This window comes from Sturnira hondurensis, unplaced genomic scaffold (assembly GCF_014824575.4).
Source record: "Sturnira hondurensis isolate 20B ecotype Veracruz unplaced genomic scaffold, ASM1482457v3 Scaffold0023357, whole genome shotgun sequence".
Taxonomy (NCBI): Eukaryota; Metazoa; Chordata; class Mammalia; order Chiroptera; family Phyllostomidae; genus Sturnira; species Sturnira hondurensis.
The window spans coordinates 2,268,562-2,294,864 of record NW_028095988.1 but is presented as its reverse complement, the minus strand read 5'-3'; the positions used below and the strand labels follow the sequence as shown (position 1 = coordinate 2,294,864).

The following is a 26,303-nucleotide window of genomic DNA, read 5'->3' as shown; positions in this document are numbered from 1 at the left end:
AGCACACCCTAACCATACCAGTATTTCAAGTTCCTAGCTGCCCAACCCCGCTCTTCCTCCTTGTTCATAGTTCCACTTTCATTTCTGACTCCTCCAGCTCCTTCGTTTCTCCTCCCGTCTAATGAGTACTGTTAACATCACTGATAAAGATCAAAAGGGCAGCTGCCAGGCCCTGACCTAAACATTTTACATCTGTTAATTCACCTGATCCTCACCACCAAACTATAAAGCAGATATTAAATTGTCCGATGTCTGAACGAAGCAGCTGAGGCTCAGAGAGGTGAGGTGCCCCGCTCATGTCACCGACAGTGAGGGGACAGGACAGAATGTGGATCCAGGCCTGTGTGAGGACACAGCCCTTATGCTGCTGTTGGCTTCCTCTGTGGTGTCACCAGAACCGATGTCTTCTTTCCTGTCTCCATGGCATGGGTTGGGTCCTGCTATATCTCCCTCCTGCATCGCAGGAGAAGTTTCTCCTGTGTCTCCCTGTCTCAGCCTCTTCTCCACCTCCACCCTGATCCAACCTCTCTAATCGGAGGTGCCTGTGCCAGCCACGTCCTGCTCCGGAGGCTCCCTGCCACGGCAGAGCACGTCAAGTCTTTCCAGGCTTTTCTCACCCACTCCCCTTCAAGTGGTCCTCCTTCATGAAGCCCTGCCAGCCTGCTGCTCCCTGACATCATAGCCCCTCCTGCCTCTGCTGCTTCCTGGCTCTGTGCAGCGTCCCCACTCCTCAGCTTGAGAGAGCAGACAGGTCTAGGTAGGAGTCCTGGATGGCTAGCAAAGCACCTTCCCCACTTCACAGATGGGCAAGCAGAGGCCCACACAGGTGAATACACAATCCCAAGGTTACACTTCTAGTGAGAGGTGAACCTCAGAGAAAAGCCAGTCTTCTCGCTCCCAGACCAAGGGTATCCCAGACAACATGGTCTTCCCTTGGCACAAGGTCCCTGTGCTACCTACCACAGTTCCTCACAGGTTCTGCCATGAGCTGCCAGCTTCCTTTTGGCTGGTGTCCAACTGCTAACCCCTCTGCCAGGTCAAACCTCTGGTGCTCAGCAGGTACTCCGTCAACATTTACTGACTGCCGGGTGACTGGTTTCAAGATCGGATCACAGATCGGATCACAGCAGATCCAATACCCATAGCCTAGTGAGGCTGAGCCAACAGCCTGCTAGTAGGCCCACTTACTCAGCCTTTTCCTGGGGTGGGAGTCACATGCTCCAGATGTCCAGTCCCTCGGAGTCCTGCTGGGGGGCAAAGGGACTAGTGGCAGCTGGCTCACAGCTGTAGCAGAAAACCCCTTCATCTCACCCCTGAGACTGGCTGCCCTGGCTTTGGCGGCAACAGTTCCGTTGAGCCAGGGTGAAGGGCACCAAACCTGCCATCAAAAGGTGCCCTCCACTTGTCTCCTGGGAGCTTCCTGCTCCAGCAGAGGCTGAGTCTGAAGCTGCCACCCCTTTAAGAACCATGAACTGGTCTGAAAACTCTTGGGGGGGTGCCACCTGGAGTTCAGAGACAGTACTGCCAGAGAAGGGGAGAATTAGAGCTGCTTTACCCACCAGGAAGACAGCCCTGGGAAAGAAAGAGGCAGGGGACAGCGGGGAGGGAGGGAGAAGGGGAGCGGGGAGGGGGAGACCTGTACAAACAGATACCTCACATTTATTTTCTTTCCAGACCTAGAAACCTTCCAATCTTTTCCCCCCAAATGCAGTTTTGGTTAAGTAAGCTCATGGTGAATGGTTGACCAGCCCCCATTGGAACAGGTCATGCGGAAAAAGCATCAGGGAAGGGTTTTGCATCAGGGTGGTGCTGGGGTTTGAGCACCATCCCAGGACAGTGGTTTGGGTGCCTGGCCCTCGTGGGTCCCGATTCACTCTGCTCTTGCTGGTTAGGCTGTCTGCTCGAACCTACGCAGGGAGTGGAGGCAGTTCTGCCCTGGCAGGAGGCGACAAGGGCCAGAGCCCTGAGCAGCCCCCAGACTTGGTGCAACTCCACGCTGTGCTCAGTTCCACAGCGATGATTCCTTTACACTGGCATTTTAAACCACTACAAACCCACAGGCCAAGAGGAGGCGGCTTTATGGTGCTGGCTGCAGCTGTTTCCCCGCCTAGTAGTTTATGAAGGCAGCAGCAACCCAGCTGCCAGGGAAGGCGGAGAGGAGAAGGATTTACCACGAAGAGGGGGCGAAGCAAGCTGCATTGTCTGCACTGGTAATCATCCCAGTGGGTTTCCCACCCAGACTTTCTTAATGGGTGAGGAGCCCTGGGCTGCCTGGCAACTGCTAAACAGATATTCTGGAAGTCACAGACCTCCCCTTAGAGCACAGAGAGGCCTGGGGATGCCTGCTGTGGGGTGGGGATGGCCCTGGGCTGACACATCAGTGACAGGCTGGCCACCGGAGCAACAGCTTCTTTAATAGCCACACAGCACAGGAGCTGCTAAGGTAGGTGCTGGGAACAACAGCAGGCCCACCTGGCTGACAGTGCCCAGCACAGGGCCTGGTCACCACACCCTTTGCCCTCCCCACTGCCAGCAACTGAGGTCACTGCTCAGGAGAGCTGTCCCCACCCCCACCCCATTCTGGGGAAAGCAGAGAGCTGAATCAGGCATCCTATTTCCACCGGAAGCTCAAAGGTAGATGTCGTAGATGAAGTCAGCAGGCCAAACTGGCTTCCCCAGGCCGTACCATCTACGCTGCTGCGTTCTCCATGAATGGCGCCCCCTCCCCTCTGAGGCACAATAGAGCCCCGCCCACCAGGGTTCTCCACCGGCTGAACTGGGAGGACACTAGAGTCATTGTGTTATGGAAACTCTTTAGCCTGTGCCCATGTTGCCTACTGCCTCCCAAACTTTCTGCCCCTTTGGCTTCTGGGGCTCTTCCCCAACCTCTCTGACAGTTGTCTCTTCCCCTTCTCTGGTACCTAATTGCTCATGTTCCCCAGGAGACCCTCCTTGCATCTCCCCCCTTCCTAGTCTTGCTTCCAACCTTGGACACCTGATATCCAGCCCAGATACTCCCCCCAGGGTGTTCCTTGGGCACTTTAGCGTCTCCACATCCCTTGACTCTCCATGCGGGGGTACCATGTGTCCAGGACAGAGCCCTCTTGTCTCTCCCTCATCCTCATATGCACCAGTCACCAAGTCCAGTCAGCTATGTCTTCTCAGTACTTGCATCTGACCCTCCCCTTTCCCAGTACGCACTGCCCTCGTTCAGGACTCTTGTACCTGTATTGTCCCTTTAAACCCACTCCGCACTGTCAGCACAGCCCCCAGAGCTAGCTTTCACGAGTCTGACCAGGTCATTCCCTTCAGGAAATCCCCTTCAGTGGCCCCACTGCCCTCAAGAGAGTGGCTACTTCCCATGCCTGGCACCCCAGGCCCTGGGGACAAGTTCCCTCCCAACCTAATTTGCTGTGATCAGCTTCACCAGACTTGACCCCTGACTTGTAGCCCCTGCCACAGCTCGTGTGCTTCCCACCATTACTCATGGGCTCCCCTCCTCCTGGAACACCCTTGCCAGCACTCTGCCACAGTCTGACCTAACTGACCCCTTTTCCAGCTCACCCTGAGGTGTTCAGTCCCTCTGTCCTATGCTGCTCCCCAAGAGGGGACCTGGAGATCACCTGGTTTAGTCCCCCAATGGATCGTGACGTTCTCAAGGTCAGGGACTATGTCTTGGCCACCTTTGTGTTCCCGACCCATAGGCCCAGCACTGGGCTCTGTGTGGGCATTCTGTGTGCATGGGCCAAGCTGACCTGAACCAGCACATCCATTCATCAATCTTGTAGACTCTGAAATCACCTTTGGCTTTATTTCACGTTGCCTGGTTGCAAAGTGTGTGTCATTTAACCTATTGCACAGGAGTTCGAACAGTAAAGACAGTGGTCTTTGGCAGGAAACCTGCCAACAGAGGGTGGTGTTTAGAAAGGGCTCCTGTGCAGCACCTCACTGCCCCAAGGCGCCCCCCACCTTTCTCAGGGTCCTCCAGGCTTGTGCGGACAATCTCCACCATTTTCTCCACCTCCTCGCTTTTGCAGACATTGAGCTGAACAGTTCTCAGTCAATCGCCCTTCAAGCTGTCCAGTTGCCTGGCTCCAACATCCCCTTTGTCCTGAGGAGGAGACAGAAGCTGCTTCACCCCCCTACCTCCAGGCCGAGGACAAGGGCCAAGGCAGGGAGCTGGCCCCACGTTCCTGCTGAAGCCAGAGCTACCAGCGACTGAGGCAGTGGTCCCTAGAGGCCCACTTTGCCTGCTCCTCCAGTTGCGGGGGTGGCTGAAGCTGTACCAACCACCAAACGAAGTGCCATAGACATAACTATGAGCCCCTAAGTCCTCACTGGCAGGACCATTTCTCTAAGCAGAGGTCACAAATTAAATACCTACCAGTTCCAGACATGTGGGTGTCACAGGGTGAGAAGGTGATACTTAGGACTGGAGCACAAGTCTCACCTCTCAGCCCCTGCCAGCTCTTGTCCACTTGTGCATGCAAGCTCAGGGTTAACAGATGCTTGTGACTGAAATTTCTGTGTAAAATCTCTTAATTTTTTAAGTGTTCACAGCTTATTTGTGTTCTCCAAAAAAAAAAAAAGAAAACGATACTTGGGCCAAAGCACATCCACAGGCCGCGTGTGCCCAGCAGGCTGTGAGTCTGCCACCTCTGTTCTAAGCCAAGGGCCTGTCGCCTGCCAGAGCCAGGCTCTGCTGCCGGCTCGGTCACTAACCAGGCTCTGTACACTCAGGTGCGTCCTTTAACAGGTGCCCGGTTTTTCCAGATTCAGTCAGTCATAAGCACATTGCCACCTGTCCTGATTTGCTCAGGTTCATGGAATGAGGAAACTGTTTTTTTCAAAGCCTGCTAAGTATTAAAGCACTATGCAAATTCAGGTAATATTACACAGGAGAAAAGTATCACTCACTCAGCAAACATGTCTTGGGCCGCTATCACATTCCAGCACTGTGCTAAGTCCTGGGGATGCAGAAATAAGTAACAGTGCCTGTTCTCAAAAATCCACATTGTAGGGAAGGCGGCAGATGAGTAAGCAAACCGCACAAGGAGTATTTGCTGCAGGAAACCTTGTGTAAGGTGGGGGGCTGCAGAGAAGGTGGGGTGGGCAGGCAAGGCTTTCCAAAGGCAGTGACAGCTCCGGACAGGGGCCCCTGAGGCAGCTGTGGGGTGTGAGGCCAGAGAGGTGGGCAGAGACCGTGTGGTGAGCTGCAGGAGAGTTCACCTGAAAGCAGGTGGCATTTGCTGAGTGTTTACTGCACTTCACATTGTGCTAAGCACTTGACATGCATTTTCTCATTAGTCCTCACTCACATCATGAGGCAGTTTGTATTATCATATTTCATCTCTTCTATGACATATTTTTTCACAATAGGGATGAGCTACACACAATGTGAAAATGACACACTGGCAGTCATAATATAATTGGTAGTGATTTCCTCAATGGTGATGGGACAGTAGTGGATCTTACAAGAGGATAGGATCGCTACGGAGGATAAAGTGGTCAGAGGATGGCCTACTCTCAGACCAGGGCTTGCCCAGGGCATGTACAATTGGTACTAAAGCAAGGGATAGAGTAGGTGGTCAATATGTCAGCGGAAAGTTCTCTGTGGGTAAGGTGGAGTCTTGCATAAGCAGTTTGAACCAGAGGACCTGAACCCCAGGACTGGAGTTCAATGTCAGAGGGATGCACTGTCAGAAGAAGTCAGAAGAGAACAGTGAAGGGACCGTGTCCAATGGGGCCAAAGGTGATAGAGATAATCATTCTGGAGAGAGAATTCAGGGAGAACATGGTGACAAGGGAACTGACCTGTCCTACGCAGCCCAGAAAACAGACCCAGGGCTAAGAAGTCAAATTCAGCTCAAAATGACGAGTGTCTGTCACAGTCCAGAGGTGGCATGGACTGCCTAGGAGGTGTTCAGACACTGAGGGTGGGGGTGGGGGTTGGGGCAGGGTGAGGAACATGGTGCGGAGAACACCTGGGCATCAGACAGGAAGTCAGGGTAGCTTCCACTCCTAAATTGTTGTCCTTTCCGGGGAGCTCCCCGTGCCCCCACTCCAGTGGCCCTACTGCAGACACAACACACATGGCTCCTGAGTCCCAATCTGGCACTAGGAATGGCAGTCACTCCCAGAATCGCCTCTGTACACAGCAGCCGGTTGTGGGGCTTGGTTCACGCAAGGCTTGGCTCTGGAAGACTTGGATGTGCCAACCTTCCCAAATGACACGGCAGGTGTTCCATCCACAGGACAGACAGGCCGGGACTTTCTGCTGCCATTCCCACGGAGGGCTCACGGAGAAGAATTCCCTCGCCTGCCATCTTCAAGGCTGGAGGGGCTGGGGCCGCAGGCACCGCTCTTTTCCACACACAGCACACAGGCACCAGGAAAACGCATCTTGTTTTAATCCAGTCTTCATACCATGGCTCCTCAAATGCTCTTCAGAGCTGAGCCCAAGAAATCTGAGACCTCAAAGGAGTGCTGATGTCTGCTTCCAATAGGAGAGAGTCCAGCTGGGATGCACAGGAAGCACCTGAGTGTCTGTCGCTCTTCCCGGATTTGGCTAAGCCCGCTGCCATCTTCAGCAACTCCAGACGCCACCCCTGACCGCTCCCTGGGCCTCTAGCGTGCACGAAGCCAATGCTCCTGCAGTCCCCAGGGGAAGCCCCTCACCTCAGGTCAGGGCATCCACAAGAGCTGGCTTGGCAGCTTGGCATCTAAGAGCTTACTCTCAAAGGAGACTGCCCACAGCCTCAGGTTCAGCATTCAGGCCCCCAGGAGAGAAATCCTACCCTCCTACCCTCACCTGACAGACTCCCCTGAGTCCTCTACCTCTGAGCAGCTCCACACCCTGCTCCTGACAGTCACCTTAACAGGGAAAGGGCCTCTCATTTTGTCCCCGGCTGTTCCAAGGAGACCTTTCGAGACTGCCCTCAGCCTGTGAGCTACAGACTATGGTGGCTCATTCGCTTCCAGATCCACCTGTCCTCAGGCCATGGGCCACATTGCCGGGCTACAGTGCCTCCCTGGCTCCAGGGTTTCTTTCTATCTTTGTCCACATGTCTTGATACTCAGAGACAAGCTTTCAGTCCTGCTGCATTAGTACTGGTGTAGCGAAGTAACTAGTTTATTGATAAACCCACTTCTTACACTCTCCCTTTAAACTTCATCTGTAAGCTCTTTTTCCCACCCCAGATGAAATTTTAGACAAGTCTTATAACTTTTCCACTCATTCTCAGATAATAGAGGACCTCTTGTTTTGGAACAAAGTGTGCATTTCAGTCTGGTAATCAAATAACTCCTGCCCAGCCTGGTTTGAAAACTCAAACTCTCAAACTTGTATCCAGTTAAGAGCTTGCCAGTCTCAGACCTTCAGGACTGTGGGAATCCAGTGTGTGACACCAGGTAGAAGGGGTGGAGGTTGTCTTTCTCACTGTGTTCCAGCTCCTTCTGCTCTCCTATTCCTTTGCCTCAGACCCTCCCAGGTTAAACCCAGGGGCTGACAAACGAGGGAGCAAGACTGTAGTCCTCTGAGGGTGGTACATTGCCGTCTGTGGCTGGTACCCTGGGATGGCAGGTGCACTGGGGCTGGCCCTCCCTCCCTGGTGCACTTTGGTGGGTTCTGGAAGATCCCTCCACTGGAGACTCCTGCGCCCTTCCCTCCTCCAGCTGGGCATCCCTCAGCCTGGGCTTCAGTGAGGCACCCCCTGGCCAGGCCACGTGGACCTCTAGGGGTTTCACTGGGCAGATGCCCTTAAGATGACTCCAGGAGCTCTCCCCACCATCCATATGGGGTTCGGGCAATGGTGTCTTGCTCAGGTAGGACAGGCCTTCCCCTGTGTAGCTCTCTCTGCTCTGCTTCCAGATGAGCCATTCTGGCCTCTTTCTTAGGCCTTTAAACTTCTTTCGGTAAACATAACACTCCATTCTGTGGCCTCAGACTCCAGGGCACAAATGGTAAGCTCTGCAAGGAGTTCTCTTGAGACCTGATGGAAAATATCACAGCGCATGAACATCTCTTTTCAATCTCTCCACATCCTCCACCTCAATTTACCACAATGGTGAGGCAGGTGATGGGCTGATCCTGGCAGAAAGATCTCACAGTCTCTCAGCATCATTGTCAGTGATCTAGCACCTCAGGGCACGATGCAACAATACTCAGCCTGCGTTACATGTGAGCATCTTTTTAATAAAAAAGTATTTATTTATCTTTAGAGAGAGAAGAAGGGAGAAAGAAGGGGAGAGAAACATTGATGTGAGAGAGATACATGGATCAGCTGCCTCACACACGCACCCCAGCTGGAGACCGGGCAGCAACCCGGGCACATTCCCTGACTGGGAATTAAACCTGCGACCTATCACTCTGCAAAATGACACCCAACCAACTGAGCCAAGCCAGTCAGGTCACATATAAGCATCTTGCCACATGTATTAGAATTACTATAAGAAGGAAAGAGAGCCTGGGACATAGTAATAATTGTAGGAAAAACATAAGGAGGAGCTAGCAGAAAAGTTGGAGAGAAATCAAGGGAGCAGCACCCACAAAGTCAAGAAATAAAGTGTTACAAAGAACAGCAGTTTGGCAAAGTCTCCTGATGGGTTGAGTGTGACACAGTCTGAGAAGTGACCAATGGATCTGGCAAAAGGGAAACTTTGGCCTCCTTGATAAAAGCCATGTCAGAGCCCCTCCTGGTCCAGTCCTGCCCTCCTTTCCCAGCTCACCTTCCCTTCTTCCATGAGGACCGCATCTGACTACTGGCAGTGCCTGGACATGCCTCCTCCACTCACCACAGAGACTCCTGCTTATCCTCCCGGATGGGGATTGCACACCACCTTGGCCTGTCAAGGCTTCCCTGTGAAGAGAGATGCAATCTGTTCCCTCTCTCATACAAAATCTTACATTCCCCTCTACAAGTCCCCCACCCCCGCCGCTCTCACCTCACACCCCTCCCTCTCACTCACTTGGCTGCAACCACAGAGCCCCCCCCCCCACCTCCCTGGTAAGGTCTTTCTACCCTCTTTAAAACTGAACACCTCCTCTACCACATTCACCCCTCCATCTTTTCCTGCTTTATTTTTCTCCATAGCTATTTACTAACCCACAGAGAAGCAGTTTACTTATTGTATCCCTTGCCTATCTCCTCACTATACCCACCATGTAAAATCCACAAAGGTATGAACTTTTCACTGAATTGCAATATGCACTATTGTCACAGAATTTTGTCAGCTCACAGTAAGTAGGCAACAAATATTTGTTGAATGAATGAATGAACAGAGTGGTACAGGCAAAAACCCAATCCAGGTGGGTTGGAAAGAAAATTGAAAGTACAACGGTGAACACACCTACTACAAACAAGCTGACAGGAGTGCTTTCCTACAAAGATGAGCAGAACAATGGGGCAGCAGTACACGTAGGGTGTGGGGAGTGGGGCACACACCTTCACTACAAAATGATCTGGTAGAAAGTGAAGAGTTAGCACTGTAAGAGGGTTAAGACATCTGCTATAGCCAAGTCCTTGAGGTGGCCTTCGGCACTGAGATCTGAAGCACAAGAGGAGGGGTAATCTCTAAGCAATGGCCGCAGTGTCTGGGTGCAGAGGTAGCTGGAATCTGTCACGTGGCTCCACATCTCAGAACCAGGCTGTAGACTAATCTCCCCATTTTTTAAAGCCCTAATGACTTCTGCCTTCTCTAGCTCTTGCCCAGAAAAGATAGATCACAACACTGAAATAGTCGAGAGGCAGACACCAAGCTGACAGTGAGTGGAACGACCTAAGATGACCTAATCCAACCCTCTCACTATAACAAAGAGTAGCCTGGGGCTCAGGGGAGTGTTTGCCAGTCCCTGGGTTGGTGACTGATCTTGAACTAGAACTCAAGGGCCCGACTCTGTCTCCAAGGCTCCTTCCTCTGCAGCACTGAGCAGCCTCTGCCCTGCACTCTGGAGTCAGGTTCAGCCCCTTGTACCACTGGATAAGCCAGCACCATGGTACAGGTACTGAACATATGGAGAAAAGAATTTTAAAACACAAAACATTTTGTGGCTTCACATCTCCTGCCAGGTCTGCTGGCAGGTCCACATTACACAGAGAACCCAGCTCCAACCATGCCACCCCCACACCCCAAATCCCTCCCAAAACAAGTCCCTTCATGCATTGTTAGAGGGAGCAGGCATTGGTATAGCCTTTTGGGGGAAAACTGGGCAGATTTAAATAAAATCTAAAGTCTACAAACCTTTCCACCTAGCATTTTCACATCTAGAACTTTTTCTAAGAATCACTAATGAAACTATGCAAAGATACGTGGCTTTGTTTATAATAGCAAAAGTCACAAATGATGTGCACACATGCATTTTAGTTACTTTGGGGCAAGAAATTGAACTGAAAAGACTTCACTTTTTTACATCATCTACTTTATTGTTTGATTCTATTACAAATATGTATTACTTTCATAACATAAAAGAAGTAAAAATTAAAAGGACAAATAAACTCTTCTCTGATCTAGAAAATGTTCAGACCACGGCAATGCAAATGACTTTATTATTTGTACATTTTTATATTATAGAAATTTTTGCATTGAGCAGATATTGTTTTTAAGATATTAAATCTAATATTAAAAAATTCCTTCCTTGGGTTCCTATTACCTTCAAAATAAAGAAAAATGTCTTAGCCACTGAGCAGAGGCAGCAAGTTGTCCCAAATGCCCATCTTTCCTTCTTCTACCATAGTAAAACCTCTGACTTTAAACAGGGCACACATTGTCTCAGAATACCCACTGCATTTCTCAGCCTCCCCAGCAGTTAAGGCCATGTGACTAAGTCCTGGCCAATAGAGTGACAGAGCAGGTCATGCCTTTAAAGAACAGGGGTGTAGGTAACAGGTACACTGAGATAAAAAAAGAAATGGCCCAAATGAAAGAACAGTTCAAATTTCCAGAAAAAATACAACTGAGCGACTAAGAGATACCCAAACTATCAGATGCACAGTTCAAAACACTGGTTATCAGGGTGCTCCAGAACTCACTGGGTACTTCAACAGCATAAAAAAAGACCTAGACAGCAACGAAGGTTGCATTATGTGAAATAAAGAGAAATCTACAGGGAATCAACAGTGAAGGGAAGGAAACCAGGACTCAAATCAACAGTTTGGACCAGAAGGAAGAAATAAACATCCAACCAGAACAGAATGAAGAAACAAGAATTCAAAAAAATGAGGAGAGGCTTAGGAACCTCCAGGACATCTTTAAACGTTCCAACATCCGGATTATAGGGGTACCAGAAGGGGGAAAGAAACAGCCATGAGTGGAAAACTTATTTGAACAAATAATAAAGGAGAACTTCCCCAGTCTGGCACAGGAAATAGACTTCCAGGAAATCCAGGAAGCTCAGAGAGTCCCAAACAAGTTGGACCCAAGGAGGAACACATCAAGGCACATTATAATTACATTAGCCAAGATTAAAGATAAGGACAGAATCTTAAAAGTTGCAAGAGAAAAGGATACAGTTATGTACAAAGGAGTTCCCATTAGACTATCAGCTGATTTCTCAAAAGAAACCTTATAGGCAAGAAGGGGCTGGAAAGAAGTATTCCAAGTCATGAAATCCAAAGACCTACATCCAAGATCGCTCTATCCATCAAAGCTTTCATTTAGAATGAAAGGGCAGATAAAGCACTTCTCAGATAAGGTCAAGTTCAAAGAGTTCATCATCACCCAGACTTTATTATGTGAAATGTTAAAGAGACTTATCTAAGGAAAAGAAGGTCAAAAATATGAACAGTAAAATGACAACAAACTCACAACTGTTAACAACCAAACCTAAAGCAAACAAAACAACAAACAAACAAACAAACAAACAAACCAAACTAAGCCAACAGCTACAACAGGATCACAGAAATGGAGGTCACAAGAGGGTTATCAGTGGGGGAATGGAGGGGTAAGAGGGGGAGAAGGTACAGAGAATAAGTAGCATAGATGGTAGGTACAAAATAGATAGGGGGAGAGTAAGAATAGTATGGGAAATGTAGAAGGCAAAAAACTTATATGTACAACCCATGGACATGAACTAAAGGTGAGGAATGCGGGTGGGAGGGGGTGTACAGGGCAGAGGGGAATAAAAGGGGAAAATGGGACAACTGTGATAGCATAGGCAAAAAGATATATTTAAAAATAACAGGAGGGTAGACTCACAATGAGAGAAATACGAACTATACTGAGATGCATTTCTCACCTGTCAGATCGGTACAAATCACAAGCTTGATGCACATTCACTGAGTGAAACTGTGTGAAAGCGGATACTCATACACTACTTATGGGAATATAAAATTACACAGCCTCTTTTATAGGAAATTTGGAAATATCTTTTAAAATAAGGACATATTTTTTAACCCTTTGACCTAAGAGTAATCTCAGGCCTAAAAATTTACCTTAAACATAAACCTCTCAATAATACAAAAATGTATATGCACAAGATTATTTATTGCAGCTTTATGTGTAATCGTAAAATATTGAAAAACAATGTTCCTATACAGAAGATGGCTGGGGTCTGCAGTCCTCCCACACAGTAGAGTACTGTAGTACTGTTTTAAACAGTAAGAAAGATCTCTAGGAACTCATATGGAGTCATTTCCAAGATACATGAAGTTTATTCTTAATTGTAAAAGGCTATGTGCAGTGTGCAAACATCTGTGTAAGAAGGGGAATGAAAGAACGGGGTGGTAAAGATAGGTGGGGGAGTAACACTGCTCAAAGCACACCTTTTAAAATAATTTTGACTTTAGAACCTTGTTAATGTTTTACATATTCCAAAATCAAATTAAATCAACAAGATCAAAATACAAATAAATGAATCAAATTGTATTTCAAATATAATGATAAAGACAAAAAAGAGTTAATCCAAGTAAACTTTAAATACAGCACTCAGTATACCTTCAGCCAACAGATTAAAACACTTTAAAGAAATCTTAAGCTGTACTGTGGTGACCATAGTATGCCTCCTGCAGCACAATCTGCTACACGAGCAGCAGATAGAAGCTCTCCAGGTGTCACACCTTCAGAACCACCACAGCGTGGATGCCACAGCCACAGCTATGCTCGCCAGGGCTTCTCTCAGCCAGTGGCTGCGCATGGTGGGTGCACTGGGCCATTCCTGCCAATATTCCTGCCAATATATTCATCCCAATATAATGGGATGAATGTAGCAATTATGAAGCTATTGTGTAAATGTCATAGGATTAATCAAATAAGTAAATATATTGATACAGTTGGAAATCAGGGTTCTAACTGCAGGAGAAAAAAGAAACAAATATGGAATGAGGAAAGCAAGAAGGAATGCTGTTGTGTTGAAGTGAAATAGGAGGTCAGTACCATCTCATAAATTATGTGTGTGTGATATTTGTAGGAAATGGAGATAGGAGATAAATAGATATATTGTATAGATATGTATATGTGTAAGTGTGTGATTGTTTATACATCTAGCTCTGTCCACTGAGAGGGACAAAGAGCAGAAATGCCCCATGAGCAATGAGCACACTTAATGTTCAGATGTTGGTTTCTAAATTCCACTAAAAGGAACCAGGTAGAAACATAGCTACATGGAAAAATGTGTGTGAATGCTCATAGCAGCATTATTCTTAATGCCCTGAAATCTAAACATATATTAATATGCCCATACAACAGAACATTATCCAGCAATATAAAGGAACAAACTACCTATACATTCTGCAACATGGATGAATCACATAAACATTATGCAAAGTGAAAGACATTTAGCACAAAAGCCTGTGCATTATATGATTCCATTCATATGAATAGTCCAGAAAAGACAAATCTAAAGAGATTTTAAAAAGTGGCTATTTAATCGCTTCTCAGCCTTTTGGCTAAGATCAAGTGTAGTATTTGTTCTTATCAGAAAAAAGTGGCTATTTAGGACAAGAAGAAGGTGTGGCAGTTGTGCAAACGCTGAAGAGGGAAAGTTTTGAGGAACAGAAATGTTCTAAAAATGAACTGTGGTAATGATCTCTAAACTGGGGAAACTGTCCCCTAATTACTTTTGCAGCCTCATGCCCCAATGCGCCCCTTCATGCACCCTAAATTCCACGGACAAGGGTTCCAGGACCATTCAGCGGGGGAAAAGAACAGTCTTTTCAGAAAGTGTGATGGGAAAACTGGACATCATGCAAAAGAATGAGGCTGGACCCTTACCTAACATCACATACAGAAACTCAAAATGGACTGAGAAACTAAATACAGGAACTAAAACAATAAAACTCTTAGAAGAAAACATAGTACAAAGGCTTCATGACATTGGATTTGGCAATGATTTCTTGAGGATGACACCAAAAGCATAGGAAATAAAAGAAAAATAGACAAATTGGACTTAATAAAGATTTTAAAATTTTGTATATCAAAAGATACTACATAGAGTAAAATGACAACTCACAAAATGGGAGAAAATCACACAACTTGTAGGGGATAAATATCCAGAATACATAGAGAACCCTTAAAACTCAACAACAACAAAAAACCCAATCCAATCCAAACACTGGCAAAGGGCTTGAATGGACATTTCTCCAAAGAAGATACATGAATGACCAATGAACACATGAAAAGATGCTCAACATCACTAATCATTAGGGAAATGTAAATCAAACCTGTAAGATACCATAGGTATTGGGACCATACCCATCAGGATGGCCGCCATCAAAAAACAGAAAACAAGTGCTGGTGAGGATGTGGAGGAATTAGAACCCTGTGCACTGTTGGTGGGAAGGTAACATAGTACAGCTGCTGGGGAACACATTTTGTCTAAAAAATTCAAATAAAATAAAATGACTATATGATTGACAATTCTACATCTGGGTATATACCCAAAAGAAATGAAAGCAGGGTCTTGGAGAGATATTTGCACACCTATGTTCATAGCAGCATTATTCACAGTAGCTGAAACATGGAAGCAACCCAGGTGTCCATCAGTAGATGAATGGATAAGTAAAATGTATTGTATATATACAATGCAATGTTATTCAGCCTTAAAAAAAGAAATTCTGTAAATTGCCACAACATGGACGAACCTTGAAGACATTATGGTAAGTGAAATAAGCTCATCACAAAAAGACAAGTACTGTATGATTCTACTTATAAGAGATACTTAGACAATGCAAATATATTTAATACCACTGAGCAGTACACGTAACAATGGTTAAGATGGTAAATTTTACGTTACATGTATTTTACTGCAATAACCCCCCCCCCCGACAAAACAATGGCTATGTGTGAAGGACAATGGTGATGAAGATGACCCATCTCTTACCTTCATCAAGCAGCCAGCAAACACGAGGAAGCCTTTTGAATGCAGAGGCGTGGCCAAGGAGAACCCAAATCCAGAGTCACAGCCGGTGACCAGGACAGCTTTGCTGCCGACCTGTTTTAGAAGATTAGACCCATGTTAGGAACTAGGATCCTGAGGGCAAAGTGGCCAAGCCTCCTCTGGGCGATAACAACCAGCGCCTCCCGAGTGGACTAGGCCTGGCGCTCCCTGCCTGGCTGTTTCTGTCTGGAGAAGCACCCTACTATGGTGGGAAAAGCTTGGACCCAGAATCGGGAGACTGGGTTCTAACCCGGACTCTGCCACCAGCTAATAATGTTGCTTAGGAAATTACTTCCCCTTCCTGGACCTCAGCTTTATCATCTGCAATCACCCTTATCACCATCATCATCATCACTTACCACATCCAAGGCACTGTGCACACATTATTCTTAATTCTCATAATAACTCCACACAGGAATTATGATTATTGTACCATGTTATGAGTGAAGAAAAAGATAGTTTTTAAATGCCCAACATACTAAGCAATAGAACTGAAATTAAAACCAGGCCTGAGGGATTCTAGAGTCTAAACTCCTAACCTCTAAAACTCATTTGATGGGAGGTTTATGGGGAGCGAGGTGGGAGTCAAGAATTCGAGAAAGTGGCTCTGAGTGACCTGGACGCTCTAAAGCCCTGCTCTGAAGGTAGCGCAGGGCCTGGGGGCTCTGACCACTTGACTGGTTCCCAGGCAGCTGGGCTGCCACTCACTGGGGTCACTGCATCGGCATAAGTGTGATGACCTACAGGGACGAATGAGGCGGAATAAAACTGCAGTGAGCACCTGCGAGAGAAAAGGAAGCCACGAGCACAGGCTGAGCTCACACCTAGACCTTGTTCCTGGGGCAGGAGCAACTCAGAGTCCCCTCAGCCACCAGGGGACGGTATAGACTGTCTCCCCACGCTGAGACCCTGAGGACAGCCTGCTGGTACCACTGAGGGAGAAGTCCTCTTTCCTCCAGGGCTGCTCTGCTGGTAGATAGGGGGACATCGGTTGCAGTGACCATTTTTGCCACTGTGTAGGAAGAACGTTCAGACAATACAGCTTTGTTAACAAAACCTTTTGAAAATTCCATGATTTATCCCTTGGGCTTTATGTTGCTTTCTGATAGTTTCTTTAATTTAACCTCTTATTTTGAAATGATTTTAGACTCACATGCAGTTAAGAAATAGTATAGAGAGATACCCTGAACCTTTCACCCAATTTCCCCTCATGTTATGATCTTGCAAAGCTACGTATGACATCACAACCAGGACACTGACATTGATGCAGTAAATACAGAGCATCCCCATCACCACGAGGATTCTTCACATTGCCCTTTTACACCCACTCACCCGCTTCCCTCCCACTCCACATCCTCTTTAACCCTAACCCGTTCTCTAGCTCTATAATTTTGACATTTTAAGAATCTTATGTAAATGAAATTTTACACTATGCAACCTTTTGGGATTGCTTTTTCTTTAAAATTTTTAAATGGAATTTATTGAAGTGGCATTAATACAATTATATAGATTTCAGGTGTACAAGTCTATAACACACCATCTGTATATTGTATTGTGTGATCACCGCCCAAAGTCAAGTCTCCTTCTATCACCATTTATCGCCCCTTTTCTCTCTTCTGCCTCCCCTGACCCCCTTTCCCTCTGGTAATCACCATACTGTTGTCTGTCTATGAAGCTTATGGGGTTGTGAGGTTTGTTTTTTTCTTACTCCCTTCCCCTTTCCACCCAGCCCCATGATACGCCCCTCAACAACCATCCGTCTGTTCTCTGTATCTATGAGTCTGTCTCTATTTTGTTCGTTAATTTATTTTGCTCATTAGATTCAACATATAAGTGAAATCATATAGTACTTGTCTTTCTCTGACTGGCTTAGTTCATTTAGTGTCATGTTTTCCAGGTCTATCCATGATGCTGCAAAAGGTAAGATTTCATTTTTACAGCTGAGTAATAGTCCTTTGTATACATTTACCACAGATTTTTTATCCACTCATCTGCTGGGCACTTGGGCTGCTTCCAAATCTTGGCTACTGCAAATAATGCTGCAAAGAACAAAGGGTTGCTTATACTCATTTGAATTAGTGTTTTGGGTTTCTGGATAAATACCCAGAAGTGAGATCACTGGGTCATAAGGCAGCTCCATTTTTAATTTTTTGAAGTAATTTCATACTGCTTTGCACAGTGGCCGCACAAACCCCCATTTCTGCCAACAGTGCAAAAGTGTTCCCTTTTCTCCACATTCTAGCCAGCACTTACTGTTTGTTGATTTATTGATGATAGCCATTCTGACAGGTGTGAGGTGATATCTCATTGTGGTTTTAATCCACATTTCTCTGATGATTAGTGACGCTGAGCATCTTTTCATATGCCTATGAGCCATGTGTATGTCCTCCTTGGAGATGTGTCTATTCAGGCCCTTTGCCCATTTTTTAATTGGATTGCTTGTTTTCTTAGTATTGAGTTTTTATGTTCTTTATTAATTTTGGATATTAAACCCTCACCAGAGGTATCGGCAAATATGTTCTTGGGATTGCTTTTTTCACTCCACATCAATCCTGGAGATTTATTGAGATTGTTGTATGCATCAAAAATTTGTGTCTTTGTATTGCTAAGTTGTATCCAAAGTTTGCCCACTATGCAGAGCCCATAAGAAGAGCAGGTTCCAGGTGTCAGGGCCGGGACCACACTTAGACACTCCTGGGGAGGCTCTCATCCGGACAGATGGTGTGCACTGGGTGACCACTGCCCTGAGGCATACACACATGGGAAGGGGGGTAGTGCTCTGCCCAGGGCACCACATCTCAAAAAGGTGCTCAGGCCGAAAGGACACATTCAGGTGGGAGACCTGAATATTGAGTGGGGAAACCATGGGAGATGAGCAGCAAAAACATGTAGGCAATGAGAAGTCAGAGCGGTGGGGGGACAGGGTTGCAGTGGCAGGGCGTCCCTAGAGATGAACGTTAACTTGTTCAGTATGAATAGAGAGGGTAGACCCAGGGACAAGGGGTGGAATTTTTGGGAGAAATGATTTCTGTTCGTTATGAAGAAGGACTTTATGAGAGCACTATCCGAAGGCAGGAGGCCTGCTGGGAGAGGCACTGTACTGTCTGCCCCATAGCTGGAGATACAGGGTTGGAAGGTCAATTGTTAAGGATGCTATCACAGGACCCACCCACAGGTGGGGACAGAATTATGAGGCCCTTGCCAACTGAGATTCAAGCAAGATAACCAGGCCATAGTTTTTCCCCACCCAAAGTCCTTCTGCCTGATGTAGACACAGTGACCCCTTCCATCCTCCTCATCCACCTGGCCCCGCTCCGAGGCCTCTGCTGACACATTTGCCCTGAGGACAGCTAATGCCCTCTGACTCAGCTCTGCCCCAGATCGCCCTGTCCCCAGCCCCTTCAGCCTAACCAGTTATTTCCACAGTCCTTCCCGAAGATTTAGAATCTCCCCATGACAGTCTTTCTTTACCCTCAAATGAGCCAGAAGCTTGACCAATATCTCATTCTCCTTTAATTTGAGGATAAAACCTGTGTTAAAGTATTTAATTTCCTTTGGCACTATTTTTCCTCTATAAAAAAACAATCTCCAGAAACCTCTCAAAGTCACATTTGAGACAAGATTTTGCCATTTCTTTTTTAAAAATCATTTTTTATTGTTCGAATACAGTCGTCTCCGTTTTCCCACCAGGATTTTGCCATTTCTATGAGTCACTCACTGAAAAAAAATTGCAGTAATTCCCCTCCTCAAAAGCTTTTCAGTAAAGCCAGACTACGTTCCCTCTTCAGAGGTGACAGGGTGTCATTTTAACGGGAAGGACCATCTTAACTCTTGTCACATGGTGTCCTCTGGTAGTTGAAGCCCCATCTCCAACCACGCTGCTGTGTCCTGAGGAAATGCTTTTAAGTGAATGCTCCTGTAAGCCTAAATGCAGGCTCTTCTCAACATATTAATTGGTGGCTATAAATATCCATCAATTTTCTAGCTGCTGGGACCTTGAGTTTAACCTAACACTTAATTTCACTGCTCTTAAACAAAAGAAAAAGGCATTATTTTTTCTGGCTCTGGCTATGACAGAGGAAAATGAGGCAGCAGAGTGCACTGAATCCCCTTGGAAAAGGCAATCCCAGAGCTCACCAAGAAGAGCTGATTGTTTAATTCGTACTTATCTTTCTCTAGATCACACAAGCAGTTCAGTGAAGTCTCGGGACATTTTAGTTACCTGGCTTCGTGTGTAAGGTTTGAAAAGAGCCGGTACCCAGGTGATCAAAGTAATGCACAGATCGGGCAGAAATGTCCTGGGCCTCCTGAGGCAGGGCACTGAGAAGACACCACCTCACATGGGTGGCACTTTCCAAACAGGAATACCTACATCTAGACAAGAGGACATCACACAAACCCACACTGAGAGACTTTCTTCCGAAGGTCAAGTTCGAAAACAACAAAGACTCAGGAACTGTCCCTTAATAGGAAGAGAGTAAGAAGACAAAACAACTAAGTGCCCTGTGGGACCCTGGTTGGTACTGGGGACTAGTAAAGGTCCTTCAGTGAACCATTCGACATGTGAATCAAGTGTGTAGGTGGGTTAATAGCATATCAGTGGTAATTTCCTGCTTTTCATGACTGCACTATGGTTTGGTAAGATGTTAACATTTGGGGAAGTTAGGTAAGGAAGATATGGAAACCTTTTTACTATTTTGGCAACTTTTGTATAAGTGTAGTTATTTCAAAATAAAAAGTTTAAAAATCTGATGAAAGATATTCTTCTGTGCCCTGTGTGGGTCTCTGCCTTCTGAGGACACCTTTGAGTTTCCTTTGCTGGTCACAGCAGGGACTGAGAGACACTGCTGAGAGTCAGGCTTTAGGGCCACCTGCCATCCTGTGTGAAGAGCTCTGCTTTGCCCAGAAAGTGTGTCCCTTAAGGCCACCTCCACCATTTGGTTTCTTACCTTGTTCCATTTTCTCTGTCAGGGAAACTCAGGGTTTTCCCTGGGAGCTTTGACAGGGGTCTAGAGAGGTGGGCAGTCACCATTGTGGCCATACAAGGTGGACTGAACAGCCTCCTCCGGGCGAATTCTGAAACACACAATGCACCCTCAGTATCGTCTTGTTGCCCTCAGAGGTTTAGTCTGGGGGGGCCGTTTTTCCTGCAGGGTGTGAAAGTCAAACCGAGCCCTGTCTGTTTGACCCAGGTCCGATTAGGCAGGCCTTCCTGCACCTTCCTCTCAAGCTGCAGCCTCGTGAGGTAGAGTCAGGAGGATGGGGCGGCTAGAAACCTGGGTTCTGGTTCTGGCTGTGCCACCAACTCACTGGGCAACCCTGGATGAGTCATTGCTCATTTGTAGCACGAGGAGGGTGGACCAGACCAGTGACCCTCAAACCCAGCTGTGCAGCAACCCCTGGGGGCTCAGGGACTCAGAGGCCTACCCTCTCAGGGATCCCAACTCCGTGAGCCGCTGTGTTCCTCACACCCAGCAAACCATCAATCTGTGTGACTCAGGACAACAACCTTTAGCCTCAGTTTGCCCACGTGCCTCCTCAGACAGCTTTTGCAGCCCCATACTATATACCATTTGACTCGGCTCCTCACCTCTCACTCCAGCCCCACCAAACACAGGGCCTGGCTCTGAGGCTGGATTCATCCGTAACTCATTACTGCTTGGGGATTGCAGTTATATCATAAAATGAGCACGCTTTAATCAACCTGAACAAAAATACACACACACACACACACACATACACACACACACACAGAGTCTCTCCCACCACCCTACCAACCCCTTTCAAGGTTAAATCAACCTTATTGCAACAAGGCCACGTAGACGTAGTGTCTCCTTAAGGTTACTCAGCACCATAACTACTTGTGCATTATTAACTGTTGATCATGGCATGGCTTGGTGCCTCCCTGTCCCAGCCACTTGTTATGATTCCTCCTGGCCTCAGAGAAGAAGGGGAGGCTGGGAGGGAGCTGAGCAAGGCAACCATAGTCAGAGAGAGACGGCCCTTTTCTTGGTGAACCTTCCCAGCCTCTGCTGTGCTTCTGCCTGGGGGCAGCTCCTGTCCTGCCCTTTTGTTCTCTTCGCCCAAACCCAACTTGGCCAACAGGTCTGCGATAATCTCACTAACTAGCCAACCACTGCAAGTTCACTGCAGGAGGCAAAAGGAGGTTTAATCTGTTTAATCCCCACAAAAGGAAAACAAACAGGATCTCCTGGTTTAGGTGACTCTCCCCGATCAGGCAGTAGGCTCCTGCTTCCCCTTCGGCTCCTACTCTCCATACTCCACCGCCAGCACTGCAGCCAAGTTATGTGACTCCCTCGCCTAAAAGTCTCCTTCCCTTACCTGTTGGAACAGCCTCTGCCTCCCTTCCTAACCTTGTCTAGTACTGCCCTCCCCTGGGCTCACTACATTGCAGCCACACTGACCTTCTGGAAGTTTCTTCTGTACACAAAGCTCTTTCCTGCCTCAGGGCCCTGGTCCCTGCTCTTCCTCACTCTAGATGGCTGAGTTCTTCTGAGCTTTCAGACTTCACAAATGCGGTCCCCAACCCCCCATGCAAAACACAGAGGTAGTACTCTTTAAGACCGCTCTTCTATCCAAAATTAATATCTTGTTTCATTACTTTATCTTCTCCTTCTAGATCACAAGCTTGGTGAGTCCAGGCGCCTTGGCCATCTTGTGCTTCACAGAATCTCCCACGCCTAGAAGAAACCTGGCACCAAGGAAGCAGGCAGCGAGTCTCTGCCGAACGGGGGTACTCTGTGCACTCACAGACCCCCACCCCACCCAGACTGGCCCTCCATGGAAGGCAATGCCCATCATGCCCACGCTGGACTCAGACTCTTTAACTGGGTGACCTCCACCCCACCCCAGCACAGACCAGCTGGCTGAACACACATCTCCACCTTCTCTCACCAGAACTGGAGTCTGAGGTCACCACCACTGGGTAATTTCAAATCCAGCCATCTATAATTAAAGCCCTTTCCATCCCTTACGCTCAATACTTGTGGCAGAGAATGCTTCAATATTATCTCCAAAAAGAGGGCTGCTTTGAATTTTATTTTCCTCATAGTCCGCAATATCTAAAAGTGGCAGAGTCCAAGTAAAGCGCACAAAAGCGCAGCCCCTTGAATAATGAATGCACTATCCACAATGTTGTCTCATGTGCAGAATGGTAGACCTGTAAGTCTTTTTCTTCTTTTTTTAAGTTTCTTAAAAACATTGCTATTTTCACTCCAAACACAGTACTATAGGCAGTGGGATTCCCACATACTCTTCAGGGTTCCTGGCCATCTTAATGCCTTGAGCTGGGCTTCACTCTCTGTAAATATTAAATTCTCAAACTTGAAAAGCCCCTCACTTGCCTGTTGGTTTAGAATCAGAAATGATCGTGGGAGGTAGGGGCCGAAGAATGGCAGAGGAATTGTGGGGTTTGGGAGACAATCTCCTTAGCCTTGAATTCATTGATCTGTCCTTGGGAGACTTGACACAGGGGGGCTTGACTCCCAGCAACCACATTTATAAGACACTGTAGCAAAATGAAAATTCTCACATGTTAATTGTAATCTGGAATAAACTTCACTGAGAACAGTTGCATCTGCTCTCGGGAGTACCTCCTTTCAATTTCCAGTGCATAACCCATTTTAACCTGTGAGCACTCCCTAACCAAAAATACAGTGTGCATCCTTGCCCTGATGCTGGGCTCCATTGCTGCATTTGGACAGGACTATCTTACAGATGACATAGCTGGGTTTATTCCTGTGGGTCAGGATCAAGGTGTGCCCTGCAAGGGACAGACATTCCTAGTACTGACATCCTTGAAAAAGGTGAGGCATCACCAAGAAATAAGTAACACAGAAGGCAGGCCTCAGGCAGGAAAGAGAAGTCACTTATTTCTAGACAGGAAGTCCGAATGAGCCTTGGCACAACCAAGTGGGAAGGGAAGGCCCTGTCCCACTGGGGAGGGCAACCTGGGTTTAGGCAGGAACCATACCATGTAGGAACCCCAAACTGAGGACCTTAAGACCAGCTAAGGTGAGACCCCAAGGCCTAAAAACTGGCAGCCTCTATTATAGTTGGCTGTTTCGTTTGGCCAGCCTAGTGTTTTAGAAGGCAATGTTAGTAGGCAGCTAAGTTATGCTTGAACTCAATACAATTTTCACTTACCATCTTAAGCCTACCCAGATCACTGTTGCTAACTGCCTGGACACCATGGGATTTGAGTTTGAGATTCCTCACCAGATAGATACATATTATCCTTTGGCCATCTCCCTTCTGATTGCTTTTTATATATAATGTTGCCTAAAAGTTCCAGCTCAATTTAGCTATGCCTGCTAACTGCACAGTTAACGAAGGCTTCCTTGAAGCCTTGCAAAAGAGCACCCTGATAAATTTTAAAGCCCTCATTCAAAAAAATGCCTGTTATTCCTTAGAAAAATAACTATTCTGGAACAAAAGTTTAAAAGCATGATATAGGAACATTGAATGATATAGTAGACATTGTTCTCACCATTTTATCATAAATACCGCAATGACTCTTGTGTACCTGTATTTAAGAGACCCTAATTTGGCAAACCTAATGCTGACATTTGGACTAGTCTGAGGCACTCTAGTCACTAGATTAGATTTAGGAGATGGCCAGTTCTCTCCAGGGACTACTTCACAAACACTCTCTGCAGTGGTCATCTTTTGGATGTCTGTCCCAATCACTTTATCCCTATTCTCAGACCTGCCTTTCACCCCCATGATTTGGCCTCTGCAGCTATAGTTGGACAGTGAGACCTCTCCCTAGCCATGATGTACTGGGTCGGGGAGAGACACCTGACCCAAGATGACTCTATCACTTTGTCCCCTGGCACTGAGAAAGAATGATCAGCCTCTGTGGGGCAGGAACATGTGATCTGGCTGCTGGAGTGGAGAAAGGGGGCAGTTATGCTACATTGGGCCTGATGCCACAGAGAGATGGAGAAAGCCAATCTGCAGAGAAAGAAGAGCCAGGTACACATGCAGAAAGGAATGGAGTTGGAGATGGAGAGAGAAAGAGAAACACAACAGAGTGTCCTTCAGCATGGGGATCCTTAGAAAGAAAATGCCTACTAAGAAGGGCTCCTGCCTGGCTGGTGTAGCTCAGTGGATTGAGCATGGGCCTGCGAACCACTCGATCGCAGTTCGATTCCCAGTCAGGGCACATGCCTGGGTTGCAGGCCAGTTCCCGGCAGGGAACATACCAGAGGCAACCATACATTGATATTTCTCTCCCTCTCTCCTTCCCTTCCCCTCTAAAGATAAATAAATAAAATATTTAAAAAAAAAGAAGGGCTCCTGGTGGCTAACCAGGCTCAAATTTAAAAAACAGAGCCTATCAGCCATTTCTACACAGGGACCTCTCATGCAAACCTCACTTCAGGGAGAAGCCTGCACTGAACTGACTGCCTGCACTGTTTCTGCCATCTGAGTCAGACATTACAATGGAGTTCCTGGAATCCTATTTCAATCAATAGGACTGAGACTTTCCCCATCCAATTAGAACTGCACAGCTATATCCCCATCAGCATCTTCACCATCCAATCAGAGCAGCTTCATTCTGATAAATCAGGACTGTGCCTTTTGGACCAATCAAACTTATGAGGATTTGGAGTCCTCATTTGCATGAGGACAGACCAATCAGGGACCAGGGGCAGGGACTTCTGCCTATATTACAGTCAGCTCCCCTCTGGCTCTGGAAGCATACTTTCCCTTTCCACTGAAGACTGTGTCTGCCTACTGGAGTTGAAACCCTAGAGGTGTCTAACTGGAGCAGAGCAGACCAGACCAGGCTGGAAGAGAGCAGAGCAGAGTTATCTAGCCAGGGAGGGGCTGGCCTCAGGACTTCCTCATTCCAGTGCCTCGTTAACAGCTATGCTGCTTCATAACTGATGGGTAACACCATTAAGCTGTTCTCACAGTGGTGCTGTTCTCCTAGCTATGCTATATCACAATTGAGCTGCTTGCACTGAATATAATTATTCTTCACCCCATCCCAAACTGGGGATTCCTGCTGGTGTTGAATTGATGCCAACCATAGGTTGACAGGCAGATCTGAGTACGAGGCTGTGGTGCTCTCCTATCCTCCAGCTCTGTGTAGTGCGCAGAGTCTTTACTCTCCATGCAGATTTAAGCAGCTTCAAGTTTCTGTTACTGGCAGCCAAAACAATATTGGCTAAAACCCACTGAAAGCAGGTTCTTTCTCCGATCATTATTATTAATTCTTATACTTATCCCACATTCTGAATGCCACACTGTAGATCTTACAATGGCAACAGGAACACAGGCCCCACCCTCTCTACTTTTTTGGTTTGTTACTGGACTGAACTGCGTCCTCCACAGTTGCCGGCCAAAAGTAAACTCTGAGATGACTTCATGAGAAGGAATAAATTTTATTTCCAGCCAGCAAGCAAGGACACACCAGAGGTTCACTCCCAAAGTGGTACATTCCTGAACAATTCATCTTTATTCAGGGAAATCATGAATAAACTTCAAGGTGAGCAGCAGCATCCCACGAATAGGTGGGGACATTCCTGTGCATGCACAGTTGGAAAACATGCCTACACACATGTCACATACTCAAAAATGGCAGAAGATGCTAGTTTATAATGAGGGTGAAACAAGAAGAGTTCAGGAGGAGGTAACTAGAGGGTCCTCCAGGCTACTTTAGCCGGCTTCAGGCAGTCTGAGCTGGAGCAGCCCCCTGGTCCTGCAAGTCAGTCACCCTGGGCTTATTCCTACCAACCTTCAATGTTAGGAGTGGTGTACATATGGAACAGAGCTTAACTACTAAGCCTTTCTGTTAGACACTTTGCAAATGACAAGATACGAGTCACATAAACCTTACAGGGGTGTCCAACCCATGGCCCCTGCCTGTGAGCTGCTTGCGGCCCAGGATGGCCGTGAATGT

At 47.0% G+C, this 26,303-nt stretch overlaps 1 protein-coding gene and 1 pseudogene across 1 annotated transcript in view; one reads left to right on the top strand and one right to left on the bottom strand.

The window, feature by feature from the left end:
* The window catches only part of BDH1 (3-hydroxybutyrate dehydrogenase 1), a 43,757-nt gene that overhangs the window by 4,939 nt on the left and 12,515 nt on the right, over positions 1–26,303 (bottom strand). Inside the window, 4 exon segments of the mRNA XM_037037501.1 lie at positions 3,970–4,111; positions 15,314–15,424; positions 16,079–16,151; positions 20,320–20,446. Of these exon segments, the coding sequence (XP_036893396.1) occupies positions 3,970–4,111; positions 15,314–15,424; positions 16,079–16,151; positions 20,320–20,411 (418 nt within the window). The 5' untranslated portion in view covers positions 20,412–20,446.
* LOC118980987 (uncharacterized) lies at positions 13,861–14,025 on the top strand (annotated as a pseudogene).